Genomic DNA, 23,691 nt, shown 5'->3' with positions numbered 1-23,691 from the left:
CCCCGACGGGTCGCGGTGTTCGCCTGTAGCTCCCTGTGTGTGCGTCGCCTGGGCAGGCATCACCTGTGTGTGTCATCTACACCCACGGCCAAGAGGACAAGCAGTCAGCACCTCAAGGATCTCCCCTGTTGCCTTCTGATAACCATACACACACGCACATGCACGCATACACACGCAGAAACCCGCAAGCACATGCTTACATAATAAATCCTGGATTTCTAGGAAACAAAGTAGCATACACACCCACCTGACATACCGAAATACGTGAGAGTTCCCACTGAGCAAAGGCATGAGATCACGTTTATACAGCAGATTCACAAAAACAACTTCTGAAAACCTCAATTGTAGAGCTCAGCTAGTATCGGGTGGGCCAACAGGTTCGTTCAGTTTCTTCTGCAAGATGGCTCTAGTAGCGCTTAGCTGTCTTTAACTTCATTCAAAACAATTTTGTTAGACTGTATGTGACAGCTGTCACGTCAGCGTGCATTTAAAAAAAGACATCACAATTGGTGAATCTCTGTGCAGCCCTTTTAATACTGAAGATGGAAGAAAAAACAACATTCTCGGCATATTGTGCTTTATTTCAAGAAAGGTAAAAACGCAACTGAAGCACAAAAAAGGTTTGTGCCGTGTATGGAGAAGGTGCTGTGACTGAGCGAACGTGTCAAAAGTGGCTCGCGAAGTTCTGTGCTGGAGATTTCTCGCTGGCCGAGGCTCCGGTCGAGCAGACCAGTTCAAGCTGATAGCGATCAAATCGGGACATTCATTGAGAACAATCAATGCTACACCACGGGGCAGAGAGCCAAAATACTCAAACTCCCCAAAGCAAGCACTGAACGTCATGCGCACCAGCTCGGTTATGTTCATCGCTTTGATGTTTGGGTTCCACGTAAGTTAAGTGAAAAAAAACCTACTTGATGGTATTTCCGCAGATAATTCTCTACTTAAACGTTCCGTTTTTAAAACAAATTGTGACGGGCGATGCAAAGTGGATACTGTACAGTAATGAGTGGATACTGTACAGTAAAGAGATCGTGGGGCAAGTGAAATGGACCACCACCAACCACACCAAAGGCCAGTCTTCATCCAAAAAAGGTGATGTTGTGTGTGGGGTGGGATTGGAAGGGAGTCCTCTATTATGAGCTCCTTCCGGAAAACCAACGATTAATTCCAACAGGTACTGCTCCCAATGAGACCAACTGAAAGCAGCACTTGATGAAAAGTGTCTGGAATTAGTCAACAGAAAACACATAATCTTCCATTAGGATAACGCAAGACCGTATGTTTCTATGATGACCAGGCAAAAACTGTTACAGCTTGGCTGGGAAGTTCTGATTCATCCACCGTATCGCCAGACATTGCACCTTCAGATTTCCATTTATTTCAGTCTTTACAAAATTCTCTTAATGAAAAAAAATGCAATTCCCTGGAAGACAGTGAAAGGCACCTGAACAGTTCTCTGCTGAAAAAGGTAAAAAGTTTTAGGACGACGGAATTATGAAGTTGCCTGAAGAATGGCAGAAGGTAGTGGAACAAAACAGTGAATAAGTTGTTCAATAAAGTTCTTGGTGAAAATGAAAAATGTGTCTTTTATTTCTACTTGAAAACCGAAGGAACTTTTTGGCCAACCCAATACTTACACTGACGACAAACGGCCAAATGGCAGCTTTTAAAACGTGTTTACACCCGGACGGTATTCATCCCTCAAACTCCTGTGCACGGGGGACCTGGAGGGAGATGTGTGATGCTGGCCCCACGCCCGTCCCTCACAGAGCCCGACCGATGGCCACGCACCTTGATATACTCGCTCCAGTGCTGCAGCAGCGCCTGCTGGCCGCCCCGCACGCGGCTGAACAGCTGGTACATCTGAGTGAGGTCAGGCACTCTGTTCTCATCCAACAGGTGGTCCAGCCCTGAGATCACACGGCAATGTTAGCTCGGCACGGCGGGCAGGACGGCGGCACGAGCAAAAGCTAGGCTGGGCTGGGGCTCGCGGCACACAGGGCCCCCGCGGACACGGAAACCCAGGGGTCGGCTGGTTCCTAGGCGGGCAAGGCCCCGTGACGCAGCCCAGCAGGCGAGTCTGGTCCCCTGAGCACCACGCTGGGAGGTGTAGTCCCCACTCCTTCCCCGCACGGAGGCCCCTTATTTGGCCACTGCAGCAAAGGTCCGAAGAACGCTCACACCAACTCTCTGACCTGGGGGCTTTACGACCCCAAATCACTTCTGATTTAGTCCATCAGCCAGAAAGTATATCTGCCTAAGATAAGCTATCAAATCTAATCTTTTAGTTGACTTATTTTATTCACCTGTACAATAAATTGTGGAAGGAAAACATGTATTGTTTATCAGATACTTGGAGGTGCTTAACAGCATTTTTTTAGGTCTTTACTATTTCAGGTTTTAACAAAGATTTACAAAGATTTTCTAAAACCACCACAGCCAGAAGAGCTTCGTGAAGGACGCCCTAACCACCTTCTTTCTGGTAACTGTGGGGAGGCAGTGAGGTTAGAGCGGAGAAGCTGTGAGCCAGTCACGTGACTGCAGCCTCAGCTTCGGCTGTGAATCAGGCACCGTCCACACGTCAAAGACACACAAACACGTAGGCTGTGCCGACGGACCCTGAGCAAGGCTCTAAATGTCTGTATTTCTCTCAATTACGATTTGATCTACTGATGCAGATAACTTATTCTACAACTGATCTACTGAAACGCTGAATGATGACTTAAGAATTCAAAAATTATAGCTTTTAATTTTTAAAATGCCTTTAATAAAATTTAGAGTATACTCTTACATATATATAATTTTCCCTTTTCTTGAAATAATTTTGCGTATCAAAATACACACTGAAACGATTCATCCAAATTTCTACTGTCTACTTGAAGTTCCCTTTTCTTCTAAAAGTGACTCCTTTTTGGACCGCCCTGGTGGTCCAGTGGTTAAGACCCTGTGCTTCCACTGCAGGGGACGAGGGTTCGATCCCTGGTCAGGGAACTAAGATCCCTCATGCCATACGGCGTGGCACCCCCGCCCCCCCAAAAAAAGTGACTCCTTTTTAATAAACACCTAGTATGAAATCGGAGGACACCTGTTTCAGGTGGACAGTAAATCGAGGCTCCATCCACGTGGAAACGTACCAGTGTGTGGGCTCCAGTGTGATGTGAGCAGGAGACACCAGATTCGCACCCTGGCCCTTGGCTTTCAGGCCATGATCTAAGGCACTAGTGTCTCGCTCGGTTTTCCTGTAAACTGGGGCTGTTCTAGGACCAGAAGGCATTTACATGAAGTACAGCAGATGCTCACGAACACTAATTCTCTCCTTTTGGCTTCATTCTGGTTTCACTTGGAAGCCCCACGTTTAGTGTCTCATTAGAGATAATATTACCATCTGGCAAAGCAGACCCCAACCAGACGCATTTGGGGGCTACTGGGCCTTCCCCAAATTAGACTTTAAGGTTTCCAATAGCTTGAAACAGATCCCGTGGCTCCAAAATGACTTTCAAACACAACACTAAATGCTATAAAAAGCAACACCAAGCACTAAAGTGTGCAAGGTTAGACTGTGCTCATTACAGTGAGGGTGGGAGTGAAAACGTCACATCACCTCTAACAGCACGGCGCTGAAACTGCACCGTCAGCCGCGTGCCGAGCTGGCCTGGTCCGCCTCTGTCCTGGGGCCATGGCGCCAGCAGCTCGTCTGCCGCAGAGCTGCACGCAGGGCAGGGATGCAGCCCGCGGGCGCCCCCGGCCCGTCGGACCACGTGTGTCCACACCTGCGGGTCAGTGCCCAGGAGGGACGTCCCCGTACAGGATGGGGCCTGTGAGCACAGCCCAGGCCGTCTGCCAGCCAGAGAGCCTCTCGCAACCAACCTCTCAGCCTGGATAGGACTTCACGTGATTTTAGCTTAAACCGTGGTTCTTACGGGCGCCTTTCACTATTGCGTGTAATCAATTTTCCCCTCAAGGGCTAATGTCCATCATTTTTCCGATGATTTTAGTGCCTGTCTTCTTACAACAACAAGTGTCCTCGCGTGCTTACAATGCTCCGCTAACTCTCTTAGCAAATCAGGGACGAGCAATCAGTGCAGAGACACAGAGCTGGGAAAACCTACCTTTCTGCAGAATCGCTGTTAAATGTTCTCCTAACAGCTGCTTCTCCACACAGGCAATCAGTGGTTTCCTGGGAAGTAAACAGAGGCGTGTCAGGAAGGAAGTACAGGGGAGAGCCTGTCGGCTGTGGAGGACGGGGACCCCCGTCCACGCAGCTGAGCCCAAGTCAGCACACGCCCAGCCATCACCGACGCCGACACAGACTCAGGTCACCAGGGCCCCGGGAGAGGCGGACAGCAGCGGAAGGGAGGCACCCTCGCTCACCGCACCTGGGGACGACCCGGGCGGGCTGCCCGCGACCCTGCCCTGCCCGGGTCCCACAGACGGCCTCCTGCACCCACAGCTGCCCCTCTGCCCTCACTTCTTCCTGCCTGTCTTCCCCCAGGACCACTCTTCAAAATCTGACTTCTCAGAGTGGCCGCGAGAATGTCCTGCAGGACACATAGCTGCCACTCCTCCCCCATCGCCCCTGCTCGCTCAGCTCTTCTTTTAGGAGATCAGAGCCCCCACTTCGCTCCCAGGGGTATTGACCTCGGCCTTCATTTTGAGGAATTTTTCACCGCACCACCTCAGGTGAACCTCAGGGCGACCCCAGAGGGAGGCGCGGCAGGCACTCGGGCTCCGGGCATGGAGGGCCCAGAGGCGTGGCCTGCACCGACACCCGCAGCGCCCGTCCCGAGGGCAGCGGCGTGCACGGGCGAGGCGGGAAGGGGTGCCCGGAGCGCAGCCCGTAGGCTGCCGCGGCTCCTTACCTGTGCCACCTCCCTCCTGTTTCTCCGAAAACCGTTTCTCACTCTGTGACCTTTGAATCGCCCGACACCACAGGAGCCACGTCGGGCAGTGCCCCTCGAAACCCTAACCCGAGGGGGGCCACCCTCTGCTCTGCTTAACTCTCAGACACTCCTAAGCAAGACTGGGGAAGGGGCAGTTATAACACAGCATCTACACACCGGAGCCCGGGGAGGAGGGGCCGAGGGGCCCGGCGCCACCGGGCGCTGCACACAGTCTCCTCCACCCCCCGCCCCCCCCCACCCCCATGGACCCCGCTTCGGCCCGACGGCACCGCACCTCCAGCGCCAGGTGTCTGACAGCAGCCTCACCTCTGCTTCACGACCCTCTATTTTCCACGTTCTCAAGCTGTCACATCCTGTCCCTTTCTTTCATCCTGCCTGGCCCCTCCCCCCACCCCCGGGAGTCACCACGTTCTGCACGTTTTAGCACTTTCCCTCTTAAAAACATCTCTCTTTTCCGTCTCTCACGTTTCTGCTCTAATCTTCCTCACTTGAATAAATATTATGTGCCTGACGCAGACATTCACAAAACCTGCCCTTGTACTTTTCCCTAGCTACACAATGACCTCAGGTTTAGAGGAAAAAAAAAAAATTGGATGAAAAGAGAAGGGACAAGTTACTCCCCTGGTGGTCCAGTGGTTAAAAATCCGCCTTCCAACACAGGGGGCGCGGGTTCGATCCCTGGTCGGGGAACTAAGATCCCACGTGCCGCAGGGCAACTAAGCCCGTGGGCCACAACTACTGAGCCCGGGCACCACAACTACAGAGCCCACGCGCTCTGGAGCCCGTGCACCGCAACTAGAGAGAAGCCCGCATGCTGCAACAAAAGATCCTGCATACCACAACTAAGACCCGACGTAACCAAAGATAAATATAATAAGTAAACATTAAAAGAAAAAATAATGTGACTGAGCACTATAAGGAAAAATTACAGCTATATCAGATGTCCAACAAAACTTTACAACCGAAATTGCCTATACTCGATGATACCTCATTAACATAAACTTCTATAAATTTATTATACATTTATAACATAAATTATAAACTGTCTATAAGAAGATATCAAGTATCTCAGCCTGAATCACTCCCTTTGGATGCTAACTCACCACAGGCCACAAGTCAGTGTGACTTACAAGTGCTGAGTGATCACAGACAACAAGCAAACTGTCCCAGGAGCAGAATACGTTCAGGTTCAGAGAGCAGCGAGTGAGTCTACAAGGCGCTGCGGGTCACGGAGCTGAGCGCGGGAGTGGTACTCACTGTGTGCTGTGGTCTAGATACGTGATCACGCGGTCACCCTCCTCCCCCAGGCGCTTACTCACATGGTTCAGGTACTCCGGAACCTTCCAAACACAACATTTAAACATATCAGCAACAAAAACCTTCATGTTACCCAAGAAGCTGAAATACTGTTTTCCTTATTTAAGAAAAAAAAGCAGACTGTACATTCAGGCCCAAACATTAACGGAGTACCAGGAGCAGGGGTGCTGAGGAGGGGGAGGGAGATACACGGCAGGAGGCTTCCCTCAGCCCCATCCTGGAGACTGAAGGTAACGTCTGGAATGGGGGCAGGCAGCACGGCACCCCCCAGCCCACGCTTGGCGGGGTTGGCAAACGCCAAGCAACAGGCTGTTCCTCTGAGGCCCCAAAGAGAGTGGCTGCAGGAGATCTCAAAACACACTCTCTCTGAGTTTCCAGGGGTGAAGGGTCACCTGCCTGCACAGCAAAGGCCCCATGACAGGGGTCGCTGAGGCTCTGGCCAGGGGGCGGCAGCCAGGCCAGTCTCCGACTCCCCCTCCTGTGATGGTCCCGAGGGGCTTCCTGCTGAGCTGGGCTCTGATATCCGAGAAACCAGCTATCAAGTTTTTGGGTTCTTATTACTACTAAATACATGGTTTTTTCCAGTGGCTTTTTGGGTAATCTTTTCAATGCCTCACAGAGATGAAAATTTGTAACATGTCAGGTTTCTCTTTCATGTTTAAGAATTATCTTTTAAACTCTTGTTTCAGCTTGAGTTTCTTTATGTATTTTAGAAGCTATTTCACTAGCTTTTTTTTGCTGGGGGTGGGGGACAATAGAAGGGTTTCTAAATTAGGAGAAAAAAATTAAGCCCTCAATAAACTCACAAAGAAGCTCATCACTGGAATTTAAACTAGATTGTAACTTTCGGAAGATTTTCAGTGAGATGTTTGCCAGCGTGAAGAGACAAACATTTAGAAATCACACTTAGATGCACATCTATGAAAATGAAATAAGGCAATTCAGAAACATTTCGTTGTCTCACCTCTCTTTCTTGCATTAACCTTTGGCCTTCTGCAGCATATAAACAATTAGTTTCTTCCAAAAATTTCAGTTCAAATGAATCTTTATACACCTAAAAAATGAGCAGGGTTAACGACCAATTACAGCGAAGAAACCTAGCTCTCAGCTTGAAGTGCTGGTGCAGCCCCACGTTGAGGGCGCACGGCTGCCGTGACCTGTGCCCGTGACAAGCTGCCTGGGCTCGCCCAGCCCCCCTGCTCTGCCCAGGGTGGTCCCAGGCCCTGGCCGCCTCCGGGTGAGTGCCAGTCGAGTCATTCCCCTCCCATATTTGCACCAATACCCTAACGGTGTCAGTTCCGACACCGACGTCGTGGCCACCTCGTCGCCCGGGTGCAGCACCGCCCTCACGGGCTGTGAGGACACGCGGGGCCCACCTGGAGGTCGGACAGCATGCCCAGCAGGCCCCGCAGCAAGCTGCGGTCCACGGCCTCCCCGCTCCGCTCCCGCTTGATCAGCAGCAGGATGCCGTCGATGGTCTTTGTCTGAACCATTTTATCACTAATAATATGGTTTCTGAATAGTTCTAATCCCATATCCCTGTACAAACAGAGAAGACAAGACTGTTTTAGTTTCACTTCTTAGAAGTTCTGGGTGAAGCTCCAGCTACACTATGAATATCACCCCCAAGCTACTGACTTGCTAACTCTCTGGTCCGGGTGTCAAGAACCCCTTTTTTAAAAAAATTTTCCTTCTTGACGGTCTGGTGTGCCTCCTAATTCTTTCCTCATCACTGCTGCCTGTTTCCTGCATGGGTCAGTGGGCTTCCGCCGTCCTGCCCGGGAGCCCTGGGACCCTCCACCTTCCCTGCCCCCATCCTCCAGCTGCGCCTCCCGTGTGGCCCTGGCCACAGGACGACGGAACTGAGGGTGCAAACCAGAGCCCATCGCACTCCCTCAGCCCGCTCCCTCCTGATTCAGCACGCTGTGCCCTCTCGCCACCTCTAAGCCCCGTCCTGTAAAGCCGCTTCCTTTTCTAGCTTCCTGGCCGTCCGTTCACTCTGACCCAGGGCGGTGCGATTTCTCCTTCTACCACGGGGAAACCGCTTGTCTTTGTTTACCGTAACCCACGCGTGGGGCGGCTGGGGCCCTCTCTCCTCTCCGTGCTCCCACATCCCCTCTGCTCCTCTGTCCTAAGGGCTTCAGCACCTCCTGACTGACTCCATCCTTAGAGCAGCTCCATGAGGGATGACCATCCTCCAGATGGAGAAACCGAGGCAGAGATTACAAGGAGCTTGCTGTGCCCAGCTTGTCAGGCTCCAGAGTCTAAACGTAGTTTACAACGTAACCCTGCTGTCTAACCTGGAGGCACTGCCCAGAGCGTGAAGCCTACCAGCCCCCGTCCACTGCAGCAGGCAGGGAAGCAAGTGTGCTCGTGCAGGATGGCAGGGATCGCTGTGAGGGTGCGTGAGAAACTTGGGTGTGCAGTGGAGCCCCGGCCTGAGCTTTGCAGAGTCCGTGGGAGCGGCCCACTAGCTGAGACGGGAGGAGGTGGGGAGAGGAAGCCTGCTGCGCCCAGGCGCGCTGGGGGAGGAGGAAGCCGTGGGCACATCCTGGTGGCTTTGCTGGAGCCTGAGCTGAGAGTGCAGCTTCAGAAGAAGGTCCTGCGGCGGCAGCCGCGCTGCCTCAGTTTCTCCATCTGGAGGATAGTCATCCCTCATGGAGCTGCTCTAAGGATGGAGTCAGTCAGGGGGTGCTGAAGCCCTGAGGACAGAGCCCCGCACAGAGGAGGAGCTCTGTGACTTCCTGTCATCATCAGCTTTTCCAAACTGATTGTTTCTCTGAGTAACAACGATCTGTCCTGCAGAGGTTCATGGGTGTCTAGCAAGAGGAGTGCAGGAGTCGGGGCTGAGAGGACAGAGGAGCAGAGGGGACATGGGATCACGTGGGAGAGAGGGTCCCAGCCGCCCCATGCGTGGGTTACAGGAAACAAAAATAAGCGGTTTCCCGGTGGTAGAAGGAGAAATCGCACCGCCCTGGGTCAGAGTGAACAGACGGCCAGGAAGCTAGAAAAGGAAGCGACTTTACAGGACGGGGGCTTAGAGGTGGCGAGAGGACACAGCGTGCTGAATCGGGAGGGAACGTCCACATGGGCACAGGCCAGGAGGACCGAGGGCGAGACCACAGACAGGCCCTGTCACCAAGGCTGAGCTGCTCGGGGACGACGCTGGAAGTCGGGGACCAGGGACCCAGGGCAACGTGGGCACAGGGTTCCCGACTCACACTGCCCCGAGCAGATGGAAGCCAACGCCCTGTGCCCGGCCCATCGGCAGAGTACCGGGGGGTGCCATCAGAGAGTGACCGGCTCCCCAGCCTTTCCCAGAGCAGAGGTGGAAGAGGTGACAGAAACCAACTTCACAAGGCACTTCCGTGCCCACAGGAGAACGTGCTGCACTGGCGGCTGCCAGCTCGGCAGCTGCCCCTCATGGTGACAGACACTTCCGGGCCGAGAGCCACTGAGGGGCAGCCCTGCGTGCCAGCGACCCTGGCCAACACAGAGGGCCACAGACAGACGGTCGGGCACGTGTCATCAAATCAACCATCGGAGACACAGGTCGGCCGCAGTCTCAGCCACAGACCAGGACGGGGGACACTCACCAGATGGAAGGAAGCATGGAATTCTGAAGCACGTAAGTACGATCCAGAAACAGGAAGATGCTTCTGATCATGATCTGGAGGGCAAGAGGAGGACCTGACTTACTTATGTACCTTACCGACAAAACATCCAACCCTGGCTGTCTCAAGTCTAACACGATTGCTTCTCAATGAAAAGATGTTTGTATCTTCAAGACCCTCATGATTGATTTTTCCCTGAATTTACATGTTCCCCTTGGTGTTTGCTTTTCGTCTCTTTTATCCAGAAAATCTGACTGGAGGGATTGTACAGCACTTCGCCTCAAAGATGCCTTTGAAATTCAGTCATTTCCTGACTGACGTGGTGAAACCTCCTTAGACTGGGAGATGCTCTAAGCTGAATTCTTCCAGCATTCCGGCTCGTTACGCTGGCATGAGGCTCTCAGCCACGTGTGTGTACTCGACTTTACTTTGCAGGCTCACGTGGTGGGCGGTGGCCCCGGGGCTCTCTCAGGGAGCGCCGCAGACTGCGTCGTGGAGGTGTGCTTACACACGTAGAGAGAACCCTCCCGACACATTCACCTGTTTCTACCGTCCCCCGGTGCCTGGCCCAAGAGAGACTCATTCGTTGTCGCCTACTCACCTCAGTCAGGAAACCAAAGAATTCAACCTAGTTAGGGAAGCTATTGATACTATCTCTTCTCTCACTTACATAATTTTCAGGCAGGTCACCCTGAAAACTCATATATATAAAATCAAATGAGAATCAATGTATCTACTAAATCTAAGCCTGGTTGTCTAGTTACAGTAAACGCCTGGGATTCAGGCTTGATTCTCAGGCATAAACTGAGATCAAGGAAAACTTCAGAGACCCACGGGGAATCACAGGCACCACGAGTCACATGTGCGGTCGGCCCGAAGGCCAAGCTCGCAGCCAGCCCCACCCCAGAAGAGCAGGCCGTCCCCACTCTTCTCCAGCCACTGTCCAGCTCGGTCGGAGCTGGATGGCAGCACCTGGCCTGAACAGAACTCCCCATCCCAGCTCCCAACCAGGCCCTGCCTTCCTTGGGGGTTGAGGGAAGATGGATGGGGCCACGCTTTGGTTAAAAAGAAAAACAAACAACACAGCTGGATGCAAAGGGGGCACAGACTCCCAGCTACTCAGATCTGCCTTCCGTCCAGCTGAGCCAGAGGCTGGAGGAAAAGACCCAAGAGGGCGTGTGCACTGAGACCCACTCAGGGAGCACGTTAGCAGGCTTACCATTTGTCTGCAGTGATCCTGCCAGCATGTGTTAATCTTCTTTAAAAATAAAACACTATCTAGCGAGTCTGTGCAGACCTGCTAAGGAAAACTTCAGAAACACCGGCCAATTTACTTGTTGCAATGTTTACCCTTTACTTTCCGCTCTCCTCGCCTCCGAGTCAGGCATGTTGCTCAGTGATCAGAATACTGAAAGGGCAGAAGCTCAGAAGCCACACAGGTGGTTTCCAGCCTCCGTGTCTCCCTGCCTACCTGTGATGAACCTGCCTGCACATCCCTGCCTCCATCTCTTCCTGCCCCTCCCCGTTTCCCTTTCACCCCACTGCCCGTTGAGGCTTCGTGGGATATGGGGTGGATCAAAGGCCCCGCCCCAAAGGGCAGCTCTGGAGATGCTGTCCCAGAGCCGAGGAAGCCAGCCACTATGAACAGCACCGGGGGACGGGCAGACGGAGGACAACGGCTGAGGGCCAATGGTCACTTCTGGTCGCACAGAGACGTACGTCACGTCTCATCCGTGCACCACGTGCACGACCTGACTTTCGGGACGCTATTTACAGCAAAAGACACCTGGTGCGGGCTCCTAGGGAAAACCTCGCCAAGCACCCGGGCACTGTGTGCACAGGTTAATTGAAGCCCCACGGTCACAACGTCTACACCGCCTACAGCCCACACAGCACCCTCACACCCAGCCGCACGGCGCACCGTTACTCCCTTTGGACGGGTGCGCAGGCAGCTGGCGGAGGCAAGGACCCGGCCTCCCGGGCCTCGGCCCCGCTCCAGCCTGTCTCAGCTCCACGGCACCAGACACGGGGGCACCCCTCAGTGCGGCCCCTCGGCCGAGGTGCAGCAGGCACGCGGCTCGGCACGGCTGCAAGGTTCCATGCAACATTCCGAGCACGGAGAGAGGAGGCAACACACAGCAGCCCGTTTCTGGCGTGTGAAATCGGAAGGCGCTGGGGGCGCACTGACCACAGCCACAGGGGTCCCAGCCAAGCGCCTCACTCATTTTCTCGAGGGTCCGCTCCTACCTCAGAAACAGAGCGAGTCACAGCAAAGACCAAATAGTTGAAGGGTTAACACGTAACTCTGGAAGAACCGTTACAACTGCTCACACCTACAATGGCCCATGCGATCAGACCTTCCGCGAACAGTCTGAAAAAGCCTGCGTCGTAAGCACACGGAGGCAGGTGCCACCTCGGCAGCGGCCCGGCAGCTCCGGTGCCCAGCGCTGAGCCGAGGCGCTCATCGCGTGGCGGCGCCCTGACCGGTCTCTGTGGCCAGCGGGGGCCAGCAAGGCTGCACAGGGTCAAGCCCACGCCAGCCAACCTGAGGCGCTGGGAGGCCTGGGGGCTGCGGCCAGGTGCGGCCCCACCCGGGGCAACCAAAGGTCCGGCGTGATCTGGGCTGGCGAGGCCCAGAGCCGAGAGCCCCTGAGCCCAGCGCGAGCCGACCTGCAGAGTGCAGGCCAACAGGCCGGGGTTGGTTCACGCGGCCAACTCTGTGGGAATTGGTTATAATCACAGAAAACGAACACAGATCTTTAAAAAACAAGAATAAAGAACCGCAGCACTCCAACCTTAAGGTCTTTTTCAGACTCTTCCTAAACGCTTCCAAATGGACTACAGAAGCGGACACTGACTTCAATCAGGTCAGCCAAGTAATTTAAACGGTGAAAACTCCACCAGAAACATCTGCTACGTTGGGTTATATGATACAAATGTAAGGTTTTGTTTCTATAAAGCTTTTGCTTTAATATTAAGGATGCTCATTAGTTCTTTATCCTATTAATGTTCAGTTTCAAAAGATTTAGGTAATAAATAGGAACTTCACAAGCCAAAAAAAGGATATTCTCTGAACTGCAGGATTTGTGCTTGGACGTGGCCTTCACAGGCCTGCCGCAGCTGCTGGTAGAGCACTGGGGAAACTTTGTGAGAACAAAGATTTTCAACAGCCTGAAAACAAAAGGGATAAATGAGTTATTCACTGTGAAAGACAAATTTGTTCTTTAAAAGCAACCTATCTGTACAAACAGCTCAAATCGTAACACAAAGCCACGCCCACACTTACGTAATCCACAAATAAGTTATCATGGTCAAGGGCAATTATCCCTGCAACGCCGGAATCCAGTAGAAGTTTGGCAAAAATGGTCCCTAACAACAGTGAACCTGGAGCGCAGATGGGATGGTGCCGCGCTGGCAGCCGCAGGACACCCAGGCCCCAGGCTGGGCTGCTCACGATACTCGCAAGCTTCCCTCTTCAACAGCCCCTCAAGCTGGCTGCACACCGTCCCCCGAGGACTCAAAAGCAGCTTGAGCCCCCGGGCCTGTGTCTGGATGACTCCTGTCTGAGGTGGAGCCATGGGAAGGTGTGTGAGTTGACCCTGACCATCGCCAACGTGAAACCAGAGCCGGAAATCCCTGCTCCAGACCCTGGTGACCACCCTCCAGTGGGGGGAGAACGACAGGAATTCCAGTTCCTTTCACGCTCATGAGTTTGATGATTCTGTCCCAAATAAGCTGAAGGAGCACGGGCCAAATCTGCCTCAAATTAATGCAGAAACAAGGTTTTGAAGCAGAAATATTTTTCATTAGCTGTTTCGATCCACATCAAAGGAATAATGCTTGTATATTCGTACCAGTTCTAATAAAATTTTCTTTCAAATCTCATGTACAAAATCAGCATCTGATTCAATCCAAATACGAAATATTATAAACAGAAATGTAGTTTTTCTACTGCCTATTTTAAAATACATGGGAGATATACAGAACAGAGACACTTTGGAATCTTAACTCAAATATATTCCCGAGGGGAAAAAAGAGTAACTTAAATTTTTATAGGTGTTAAGAAAATAATTATGTAAAGAAATATATAATACATAAAACACATGCATATTTATAAAGGTCAAAGAGAGGGCTTCCCTGGTGGCGCAGTGGTTGGGAGTCCGCCTGCCGATGCAGGGGGCGCGGGTTCGTGCCCTGGTCCGGGAGGATCCCACATGCCACAGAGCGGCTGGGCCCGTGAGCCATGGCCGCTGAGCCTGCGCGTCTGGAGGCTGTGCTCCGCAACGGGAGAGGCCACAACAGTGAGAGGCCCGCGTAACGCAAAAAAAACCCCCAAAAGGTCAAAGAGAATATGGACTAATGACAATAATTAAAAGAATAAAAATCCCTTTCCCTTACATTCTGCCTTACTTAGAACAAGGGATTCCCAACCACATTTTGTTTTTACATCCTTCAATTCCTTTCCCCAAAGCTTCATGTTTTCATAATTCAGTCCAAGATCTACTGTCTCTTTCTCTCTTAAAAAAAAAAACCAAGATAACCTCCTAACAAAGGCCTTTGCACCAGTAGTTAATCATTACAAACAATTATTACCAAGTAAATTTTAAATATAATATACGAAGAAAACATGTTTCTTTGGTAAAAAGATAAGCTTAGTGGTACGTGTCCTTCATCAAAGGACATCTTAGAACCGTTTTCTGAATGCTCCGATTCACGAACCAGGTGTCAATGTCCTCAGAACAATCTCTTCCCAGCTGTGACTTTTTTGGGTGAATGCTAGAGCCAACTCTCCCTCGTATGTATGTCCTGTCGAGCACACGCTTACTATTCACGTGAAGCCCACTGAGATTTCTTTTCTGAGAATCTGGAGGCCCCTTAAAACCACCAGCCAAGCCCTGGGGCACCCAGGCGTGCTGGGGGCGCCGGCACGTCTTGGGTCTTTGCTGAGTCACTGCTGGCGTCTTCATGTTACAGGCACCTTGTCACCGGCTCGCTCCCTGCGGGGGCGGGGGGGGGGGGCAGGGATGCCGTGGGCTCTTAGGGGCTGCGGGAGCGGCCCAAGACAGGAGGCCCTCCCCAGAACACATTCAGGAGATTCAGTCACACTTGGACGCTTAGAAATGCCTCCTCGCGGTGTACGAAGCACCTCACGTGACCAGCACCGGTACTGGTACCGAGCACACCTCTGGATCCAGGCATTGGAGGTGGGGAGCGGCAGGACCTGGGCCCTCCTAGCACTGGGACACAGAGGTTTTCCTCACACCAGCGTAGCCGAGGGGAAACACCCGCTCGTCCCAGCCTCCCAGCCCTGCCACCACGCCCGCTCTGCACACGCTTATCTGCCTCAGGACAGACGAGTGTCCCAGCAAAACACCCATGCCTGCGAGGGCGCTCCCCTCAGCGAGGACCCCCCGCCAGGGCCTTAAGGGAGCAAAACAGCCAAGCGGCACCTACAACTACGCACTTCGGGTGCCAGCAGTTAGGCGACAGCTGACGTCAGAGCAGAGTGCGACGCTTCAGAGTGAGAAATCGTAAGGGAAAGAGCGGGCAAGTACTCTGAGTTATTAGGTAAATGAAGGGGAGAAATGAAAAGCAAACCCCACCCCCACCCCCGGGAAGCCACGCCCCTGTGGACTCTCCTGAGGAGCCAGGCCCCAGGTCACCCTACGCGGTGGCAGGCCTGTGTAAACGCGACACGCACACCACACAGAAGCCGCCACCAGGACGCTGCGGTTCCCACCCACAGGAAACGAGGAAAGGGCAACGTAAAAAGGAGACAAGGACTTGGTCCTGAGCGTGGGACGAAGAATGAAGGGGGGGCGGTGTCCCAGGAAGACATCCACCCTCCCGGCCCCCATTGTGAATGCCGGACGTAATGCCCTCGTACAAATGACTGATTTCGCTGAGTGACCAAAGCCGCTGAATTAACAAAATCCTTCCTATTAGGCCTAAGATATTTGAACCTGAATATTCTCTGTTTTTGAATAACTTACGCATTGAATTCACTCTTGATTAATTCACATTCTCAAATTGGTCCATCAAATAAAGTGTCCACTTGTTTCCCATTTTCTGGGCTTCCTCACCCGCTTGCATCACTTTCAACCACCCTATTAATCCATCAGGACCCAACTCCACTCCATTCTCCTTCACCGAGCTCTCACCAGGCACAGGTTTCCTGGAGACATCTACCCCGTGACTCAAGGTCAGCAGCACAGCTTTTCTCAAGCACAAGTTCTCTGTGACAGGTTTGATTCCGTGCATCAAAACTAGTCTGAAATCCATAGAGATCAAACTTGTGGTTGCGAAGGGGGAGGGGGAGGGAGAGGTATGCACTGGGAGTTCGGGGTTGGTAGATGCAAACTACCACATTTACAGTGGATAAACAACAAGGTCCTACTGTATAACACAGGGAACTGTATCCCATCTCTTGGGACAAATGGTAATGGAAAAGCATATTTAAAAAAGAATGCCTCTATGTGTGTAACTGAGTCTCTGCTGTGCAGCAGAGATTGCCACAGCACTGGAAATCAACTGTTCTTCAGTAATAAAAAAACCAAAACCAAAACAAACAAAAAACTAGTCTGAAATCAACACCTAGCCTTCCCCGAAACCATTCCCGAAAATGCAGTCTTCAGTTTTCTGTTGTCTCATTGAGACGAATAGGACAAAAACACAGACCTAAGACACACAAGATACGCTTTCTTCAAGTTGAGATTTCAGATCTAAATTCAGAAAAGATGGATGCACTCAACATCTCCTCCTCCTCGCATTACAAGAGAATGACTCTCAGCACGATGTGTATCTACTATGACTTTTTCATGTAATCTGAATATCCCTTTCTACCAAACAAAAACAAAGTAAGAAACTGCAGGCAGGCTGTGCAGACAGGCTGGAGGTGACCTTTCCCTCCACCGAGGCCTCCTCAGACCTGGCACGGGGAGATGCCAGACCCCACTTTTGGGAAACTGATCAACATCAAAACAAGAGGTTCTCCCTCAAATAATCCTGGAAACCTCCTCAAAAACAAACAAACAAAAAACCTTTCCAGCTTTGGTGAGAACTGTTACTTGCACATAAGATTCTTTGGCAAATTATATACCACACCACCTCAGCAGAAACTCAGGCTTTATTCTGAAACACCAGGTCCAGTGCACTGTCCACTCTACTGGAGACCAGGATAGTTTCACCGCGACATCACTTACTATCTCCACCCCATTCGCTCCACAAGATGTGAGCGGCTCACTCTGCAGAGATGTACTTAGACTTGCTGGAACTTCTGAGTGGCCAGGCACCCGCCCGCACACCTGCGTCCAAAAGCCCATCCACTGCCCCCCACACGGGCCCTCCTGAGATGTTCCCTGGAATGAATGGTGCCACTTTGGGGGTAAGCAGCCCTAGCCCTCAGGGTCTCACATACACCCACACCGACACCCACGATACCCAGGGCATCTGGCAACACTGTTTACAATAGTATCTATGGTGACGATTATGAAACACATCCTGGGTAAAGGGTCCAGCAAAGTCGTTCTACTAAGAAAAATGATGGGCAATTGATGCCAGACAGTCAAATCTCCAGGGAAAGAGCAATAACGAAGCCTCGCTGGAAGACACAGTATTTCACTAAAGCAAAAGCCTCTGAGTCTGGGCACTCGGTGGGACTCTTGCTCCGGGTCCAGACGAAGTAAAGGAAGCGGACTCAGCCTTCGCTGAAGGAATCCACGAAGCAGCAGTTTCCGAAGCGCTGCACACTGGGCTCTGAGAGGCCGTGGCCGTGGCAGACAGGAGACACAAGCACCAGCCACTCTGGCTTCTGGCATCCAGCGTCCAGGCCACACAGCAGTCGTCCTGGGCTGAGGCCTCAGTCTGCAGGGCGAAGGCCCCGAGGGCAGGGGACCTCAGGGTCCAATTCGAGTGCTCAGCAGAGCGCTGTCCAGCACGTATGTGGGAGGAGACCGCCGAGGTGAGGGAAGGAACCGCCGAAAGTTTAGAGACCTTGGGCTCTGGTGCTCACACACTTCCCACCAGCCAGGCGGGAACACAGCAGGATGCCGGGCAGAGGATTCAGGAAGGTTTGTCTCAGCAGCAGGGCAATTAGCCCTGGACGAAACACTGCTCTAGTCCTGCCTAGCAACGCTTAAAGGCAACAGTCTAAAAGGTCAAACTGATTCTAAATAATTTAACCGAGTCTGGAACAAAGCTCAAGAATATTCAGAGAAATACAGGGCTTCCCTGGTGGCGCAGTGGTTGGGAGTCCGCCTGCCGATGCAGGGGACACGGGTTCGTGCCCCGGTCCGGGAAGATCCCACATGCCGTGGAGCGGCTGGGTCCATGAGCCATGGCCGCTGAGCCTGCGCATCCGGAGCCTGTGCTCCGCAGTGGGAGAGGCCACAGCAGTGAGAGGCCCGTGTACCGCAAAAAACAAACAAAAACAAAACACAAAACAAAACAAAAGCATCTACCACACAAGTCAAAATTCGTAATGTCTGGCATCCAATCAAAGCTATCAAACATGCGAAGAAGTAGGAAAACCACCTTCACTGGGGAGAAAAGTCAGTCAAAGCAAACCTGGAATTGAAGAGCCAACAGACAAGGACACAGAAGAGCTGGAACTGTGCTCCACGCGTTAAAGAAAGTTAAGCAAAGAGAAGATACAAAACAAGATTCAAATCGAACACCTAGAAAGGAAGAATGCAGAGGTGAAAATTATACCAGATGGTATTAATGGCAGACTAGACATCGCAGAAGATGAGTGAACTTAAAGAAACGGATAAACTGAATAGTTCTGTATCTACTAATGACATTTGTAGTTGAAAATCTTTCCACAAAGAAAGCCAAGATGGCTTCACTGGGGAATTCTCTCAAACATTTAAGGAAAAAATAATACCAATTCTGGACTTCCCTTTAAGAATCTACCTGCCAATGCAGGGAACACGGGTTCGAGCCCTGGTCCGGGAAGATCTCACGTGCCGCAGAGCAACTAAGCCCGTGAACCACAACTACTGAGCCTGCGCTCTGGAGCCCATGAGCCACAACTACTGAGCCCGCGTGCCACAACTACTGAGCTTGTGCTCTAGAGCCCGCAAGCCACAACTACTGAGTCCAAGTGCCACAACTACTGAGGCCCACGCGCCTAGAGCCTGTGCTCCACAACGAGAAGCCATCGCAATGAGAAGCCTGCGCACCGCAACGAAGACCCAACACAGCCAAAAATAAATAAATAAATTTATTTTTAAAAAAACCAAAAAAGAAATAATACCAATTCTACACAAAGTCTTCTAGACAATGAAAAGAAGAGAACATTTCCAACTCATTTTATGAGGCCAGCATTACTCTGATACTAAAACCAGACACAGACATTACATGAGAATAATACAATATCCTTTGTGATCACAGATGCAAAAATTAACAAAATGTCAGGAAACTGAGTCCAACAGTACATTGAAAAGATAATACATCATGAGCAAGTAGGATTTATACCAGAATGAAAGACTGGTTTAACATATGAAAAAATCAATCCGTGTAATTAACAAACTAAAAAACAAAAATCAACATGACCACCTCAACAGTCACAGAAGAATTTGTCAAAATCCAACATGTATTTCTGATAAAAACTCTCAACAACCTAGGAACAGAAAGGAACTTCCTCAACCTGATAATGGGTATTTTTGAAAAACCCACAGCTAGCATCGTATGGTGTTCAATGATGAAAGACTGAAAGCTTTCTCCCCTAAGACCAGGAACAAAACAAGGATGTCTGCTTTTTCCGTTTCTATTAACCATCGTACTAACCACCAGAGGTTCTATATAGTTCAATGAGGCAAGAAAGGAAATAACAGGCATGCAGATTAGAAAGGGAGAAGTAAAGTTATCCCTGTGTATAGGCGACATGACTGTCTACACAGAAAATCCAATGGGATCTACGAGAAAGCTACTAGAGATAAGTGCGGTTAGCAAGACAGCAATGTACAAGATCAATGTATAAACGTGAGTTGTATTTGTATGTACTATCAACAACCAGAAATTAAAATTTATACTACCTTTTACAATACCATAAAAACATGAAATGCTTTAGGGATAAATTTCACAAAAGATGTACAAGACCCGCACAGTGGAACTAGAAAACATTGCTGAGACCTAACTAAGCGAGAGCTGCCCCTGTGGTCAACTGGGGGGTTCAGTGTTGTCAAGATAGCAGCTCTCCCCACGCTCACCTACAATAACACACAATCCAAACCAAAATCCTAGGAGGCGTCTTTGCAGAAACTGGCAAACAGATTCTAAAATTCATATGGAAATATAATGGACCTAGAACACCCAAAACAAGTTTACCCAAACAAGGATAAAGCTGCAGGGCCAGCGCTCCAGACTTTGAGACTTAGGACACCCACACTCACAGGGACAAGGACTTGACACAGGAGCAAAGGCAGTCTGCTGGAGAAGACAGACACCTCAACACATGGCATTGGACCAACTGGACCTCCACAGGGAAGACAGTGAACTTGGATTTATACCTCACAGCAAATACAAAAATTCACCTCAAAACAGATAACAGACCTAAATGTAAAACCTAAAACGCTGCAAGAAGGAAATTCAAGGGAGAATCTTTACCACCTCAGATTCGGCAAAGACTTCTCAGAGAGACACTAAAAGCACAATCCACAGAAGACCAAACTGATACGAAGACTTCATCACAATTTCAAACGCCTGCTCTCTGAAAGCCATAGTTACGAGAATCAAAAGACAAGCTGCAAACTGGGAGAACATACTTGCAAGGCAAACACCTGGTATAGGATGCATGCTCAGAACACGTAATAAACTCAAACGCTCGATAATAAGAAAATAAACACCACATAAAAAACGAGCAGAAGATCTGAACACACACTTCATTAAAGAAGGTGTATGGAATGGCAACGGGCACAAGAAAAGATACCTAATATCGTTAGGGAAATGCAAATTAAAACCGTAGTGAAATTCCACTACTCACCTACTAGAATAGCAAAAATTAAAAAGACTGACAATACCCAATGCCAGCAAGCACACGGAGCAGCTGGAACGCTCACATACCACTGGCAGAGAGGCAACACGGTGAAGCCATCTGAAAAAGTTAGGAAACGTCTTGTAAAGTTAAACACACACTTTCCATTTTACTCTGAGAACCTACTTCTAGATGTTCACCCGAGAGAAATGAGAATTTCTGTCCACACAGACTTACCCATGAATGCCTGCAGCAGCTTTATTCATAACCCAAAACCAGACACCCAGACGTCCATTACCTCAGGATAACTAACTGGTGGTCCCCAGAGTACTCAGCAACAAAGAAACGAATTACTGTCAGGACGCATGCATGTGCCCAACTCACGAGCCCTACCCTAAGCGAAAGGAGCTAGGCACAATTGCACGGTTCCACTGACATGAGACTCTGAAGACGGCAAAGCATACCGACACAAGGCACAGCAGTGACTGCCAAGGACTGGGGGTTAGGGCACAGGACAGGACCCACTGCAAAGGGGCCTCAGGGAACTTTTCGGGGTGACAGAAACATTCTGTATCTTGATTGTGTGGTGGTTATACAATTGGATACATTTGTTAAAACTTGTTGAAGTACATACTCTACACCGTAATTAAGTCGATTAAACAATACAATAACCTCACACAAACTTAAGACAAAGAAGGGACAGGTGTCCATCGAACTGTCCATGGTAGTCTTCTTTGGGTGGTAGGAATACAGGTGATTTTTATTTTCTTCTTTGTACTTTTTGTAGTTTCCATAATTTTTCACTTATGTAAACAAAAAAATGTAATCGCTTATGTAAACAGAAAAAAATTTAAGTCTCTTAGCAGAAATTGTGCTATATTACCTAAAATGTAGATAGTATTAGACCAGTTAGCGAATGTCATTCTTTAAAAACAAGATATCAGGAAAACCAGTCTGTGTGTAACTGAAATATCCCAAAAGTGAAACCTACTTTTGATCATTTCTTCTGGTGTTAGAAAAGGAACATCGTTATCTCAAATTAAATGTAACAAAACCAGTCTGCACGTTTTAACTGCAACAATTAATCACAAAACACAACTAAAAGGGGAAAATCCACATTAACAAGTCAAACTGTAATAAGAGTTTCATATATAACATAATGGAATTACAGTAATAGTTTGCTGCACATTTGGAAGATATTAGAAGTCATGTGACTCTTAGAAACGCATTTCTCTCCTGTAATGGGTTAACTTTAAATACCCTTCTAGACAGCTGAGGCCTGAAAATGAAATAAAAACCCCACAACCACCAGAAACGGAAAACACTCCTCGACTTGGGACACGCTGCCACCGAACTCCTACTGTTCTTGTTGCAGGCAAGAGTCGATTTCTATTATCCCCTTCATTACTGACTCTGAAACAACACCGAGGAGCACAAGATCCACGTCTGGGTCCCATTTCACAGGAGTTGGATAATTGTGCTATTTAGACACTATAAAACAATCAGGTAAGTGAAAAACCGGACCCTGGCCCCCTCAGGTCTAAAAGTTCTCCCTAAGAAAACTGCGTGCTTACATCTCAGTGAGAATTCTAACGAGCTCTGCTTTCTGCACAGGTGGAGCCTTACCTGGTAGAGCTCTTCCAGGTTATATCTGATGGACGTACTACTCTGTATGGCTCTCACTGCTTCATGAAGTTTCTGCCAGGTGTCCTGAGTGTAGTTGTCAGGCAATTTAGGTCTGTCTGTAAATGCAGATGGAGTCAGTGGGTAACGGCATCCATGCTAAGAATCACACATCTTTAAAAAACTATTCCACAAAAAAAGTCCTTAAAAGACACACAGGCAAGGAGCGCAAAAATTAGGTTTTCCCAATACAAGTACCACATTTATAAATTTCTTGGGTTACAGACTACGCAACCATTCCATCTTCGTTTGGCTAAATAAATACATCTAGTACTGATACTTAGAATAAGCACATGTAGGAATCATATAAATCTTAACAGTATTCCTTTACTGAACAAGTGGGTTTCACAAACATATAAACGTGGAATAGTTAAGCTCTCTACAACATTTAAAGTTGACTGAAACTACTCCAAGCTGGGAGGAAGGTGAAGAATAAGCTTGTAACTGGTGTGTCTGCATCGAAGACGCCTGCTTTGAGACGGTGACAGCGACAGAGCTGGTGAGAAGTGGAGCAAGTAATTAAATTACATCACGAAGAGCTTCAGTCCTGCTACTCGGCCCGGCTCGGCCGTGTGAACCGGGACACCTGAGTTGCCTGGCGTCACTCAATGCCATTGGACCAACTATACAGACCAAGGGGAAGCCGCCGCTGGCCCGCGCCGCCCCGCCGACGTCGCAGCCCGAGCGGCCAAGGGGAGGGACCCCCGCCCCGCCCGCCCCGCACCCACCTCGGAAATTCTTGATCACGAGCTTCTTGGAGCCGCCGGCGGCTCCGGGCTTGGAGGTGACGGCGGCCGCGGCGAGAGACGCGGGCTTGGTGAGGCCGTTGGTGTGTCCGACAAGCGCCGAGAAGCTGCCCTTCCGAGGGGTCTCGTCGGCCATGGCCGCGGCCGCAGCGCCCCGCCCGCCGCCCGCCCGGCCTCCGCCTCGGCCTCGGCCTCGGCCTCGGTCTCCGCCGCCCGGCCTCGCCCTCCCTCCGCTGCGCTCCCTCAGCCCCACCCGGCCCAGCCCAACTGTCGCCCGACCCGGCCCGACCAGAGCCGGTGCCGCAGGCCTCAGGAGCACTCCAGACCCCGACCCGACCCAGCCCCGAGCTCGCGGGCGCCGCAGTCCGCGTCCGCCGCGGTCCGTGTGGAACCCGCAACAGCCGAGGGCCCGAAAGGCCCGGGCACCGGGGCGCCGACTAGGCGGCCTCGTG

General features: G+C 50.7%; 1 protein-coding gene across 1 annotated transcript in view; it reads right to left on the bottom strand.

Annotated features, from left to right (window-relative positions):
- The window catches only part of CUL4A (cullin 4A), a 44,757-nt gene extending 21,275 nt beyond the window's left edge, over positions 1–23,482 (bottom strand). Inside the window, exons 1-10 of the mRNA XM_059995872.1 lie at positions 23,222–23,482; positions 22,437–22,552; positions 12,903–13,006; positions 11,055–11,124; positions 9,818–9,891; positions 7,598–7,760; positions 7,186–7,275; positions 6,162–6,244; positions 4,113–4,180; positions 1,795–1,913 (exon numbers count right to left, since the gene is read on the bottom strand). Coding sequence (XP_059851855.1) covers positions 1,795–1,913; positions 4,113–4,180; positions 6,162–6,244; positions 7,186–7,275; positions 7,598–7,760; positions 9,818–9,891; positions 11,055–11,124; positions 12,903–13,006; positions 22,437–22,552; positions 23,222–23,375 — 1,041 coding nt within the window. The 5' untranslated portion in view covers positions 23,376–23,482. The remainder of the gene's footprint in view (positions 1–1,794; positions 1,914–4,112; positions 4,181–6,161; positions 6,245–7,185; positions 7,276–7,597; positions 7,761–9,817; positions 9,892–11,054; positions 11,125–12,902; positions 13,007–22,436; positions 22,553–23,221) is intronic.
- Between the last annotated feature and the right edge of the window lie 209 nt (positions 23,483–23,691).

The sequence above is a fragment of the Delphinus delphis genome, chromosome 18 (genome assembly GCF_949987515.2).
Source record: "Delphinus delphis chromosome 18, mDelDel1.2, whole genome shotgun sequence".
NCBI classification, from domain to species: domain Eukaryota; kingdom Metazoa; phylum Chordata; class Mammalia; order Artiodactyla; family Delphinidae; genus Delphinus; species Delphinus delphis.
The sequence above is the reverse complement of the archived record's forward strand: the minus strand, read 5'-3'. Positions and strand labels throughout refer to the sequence as shown.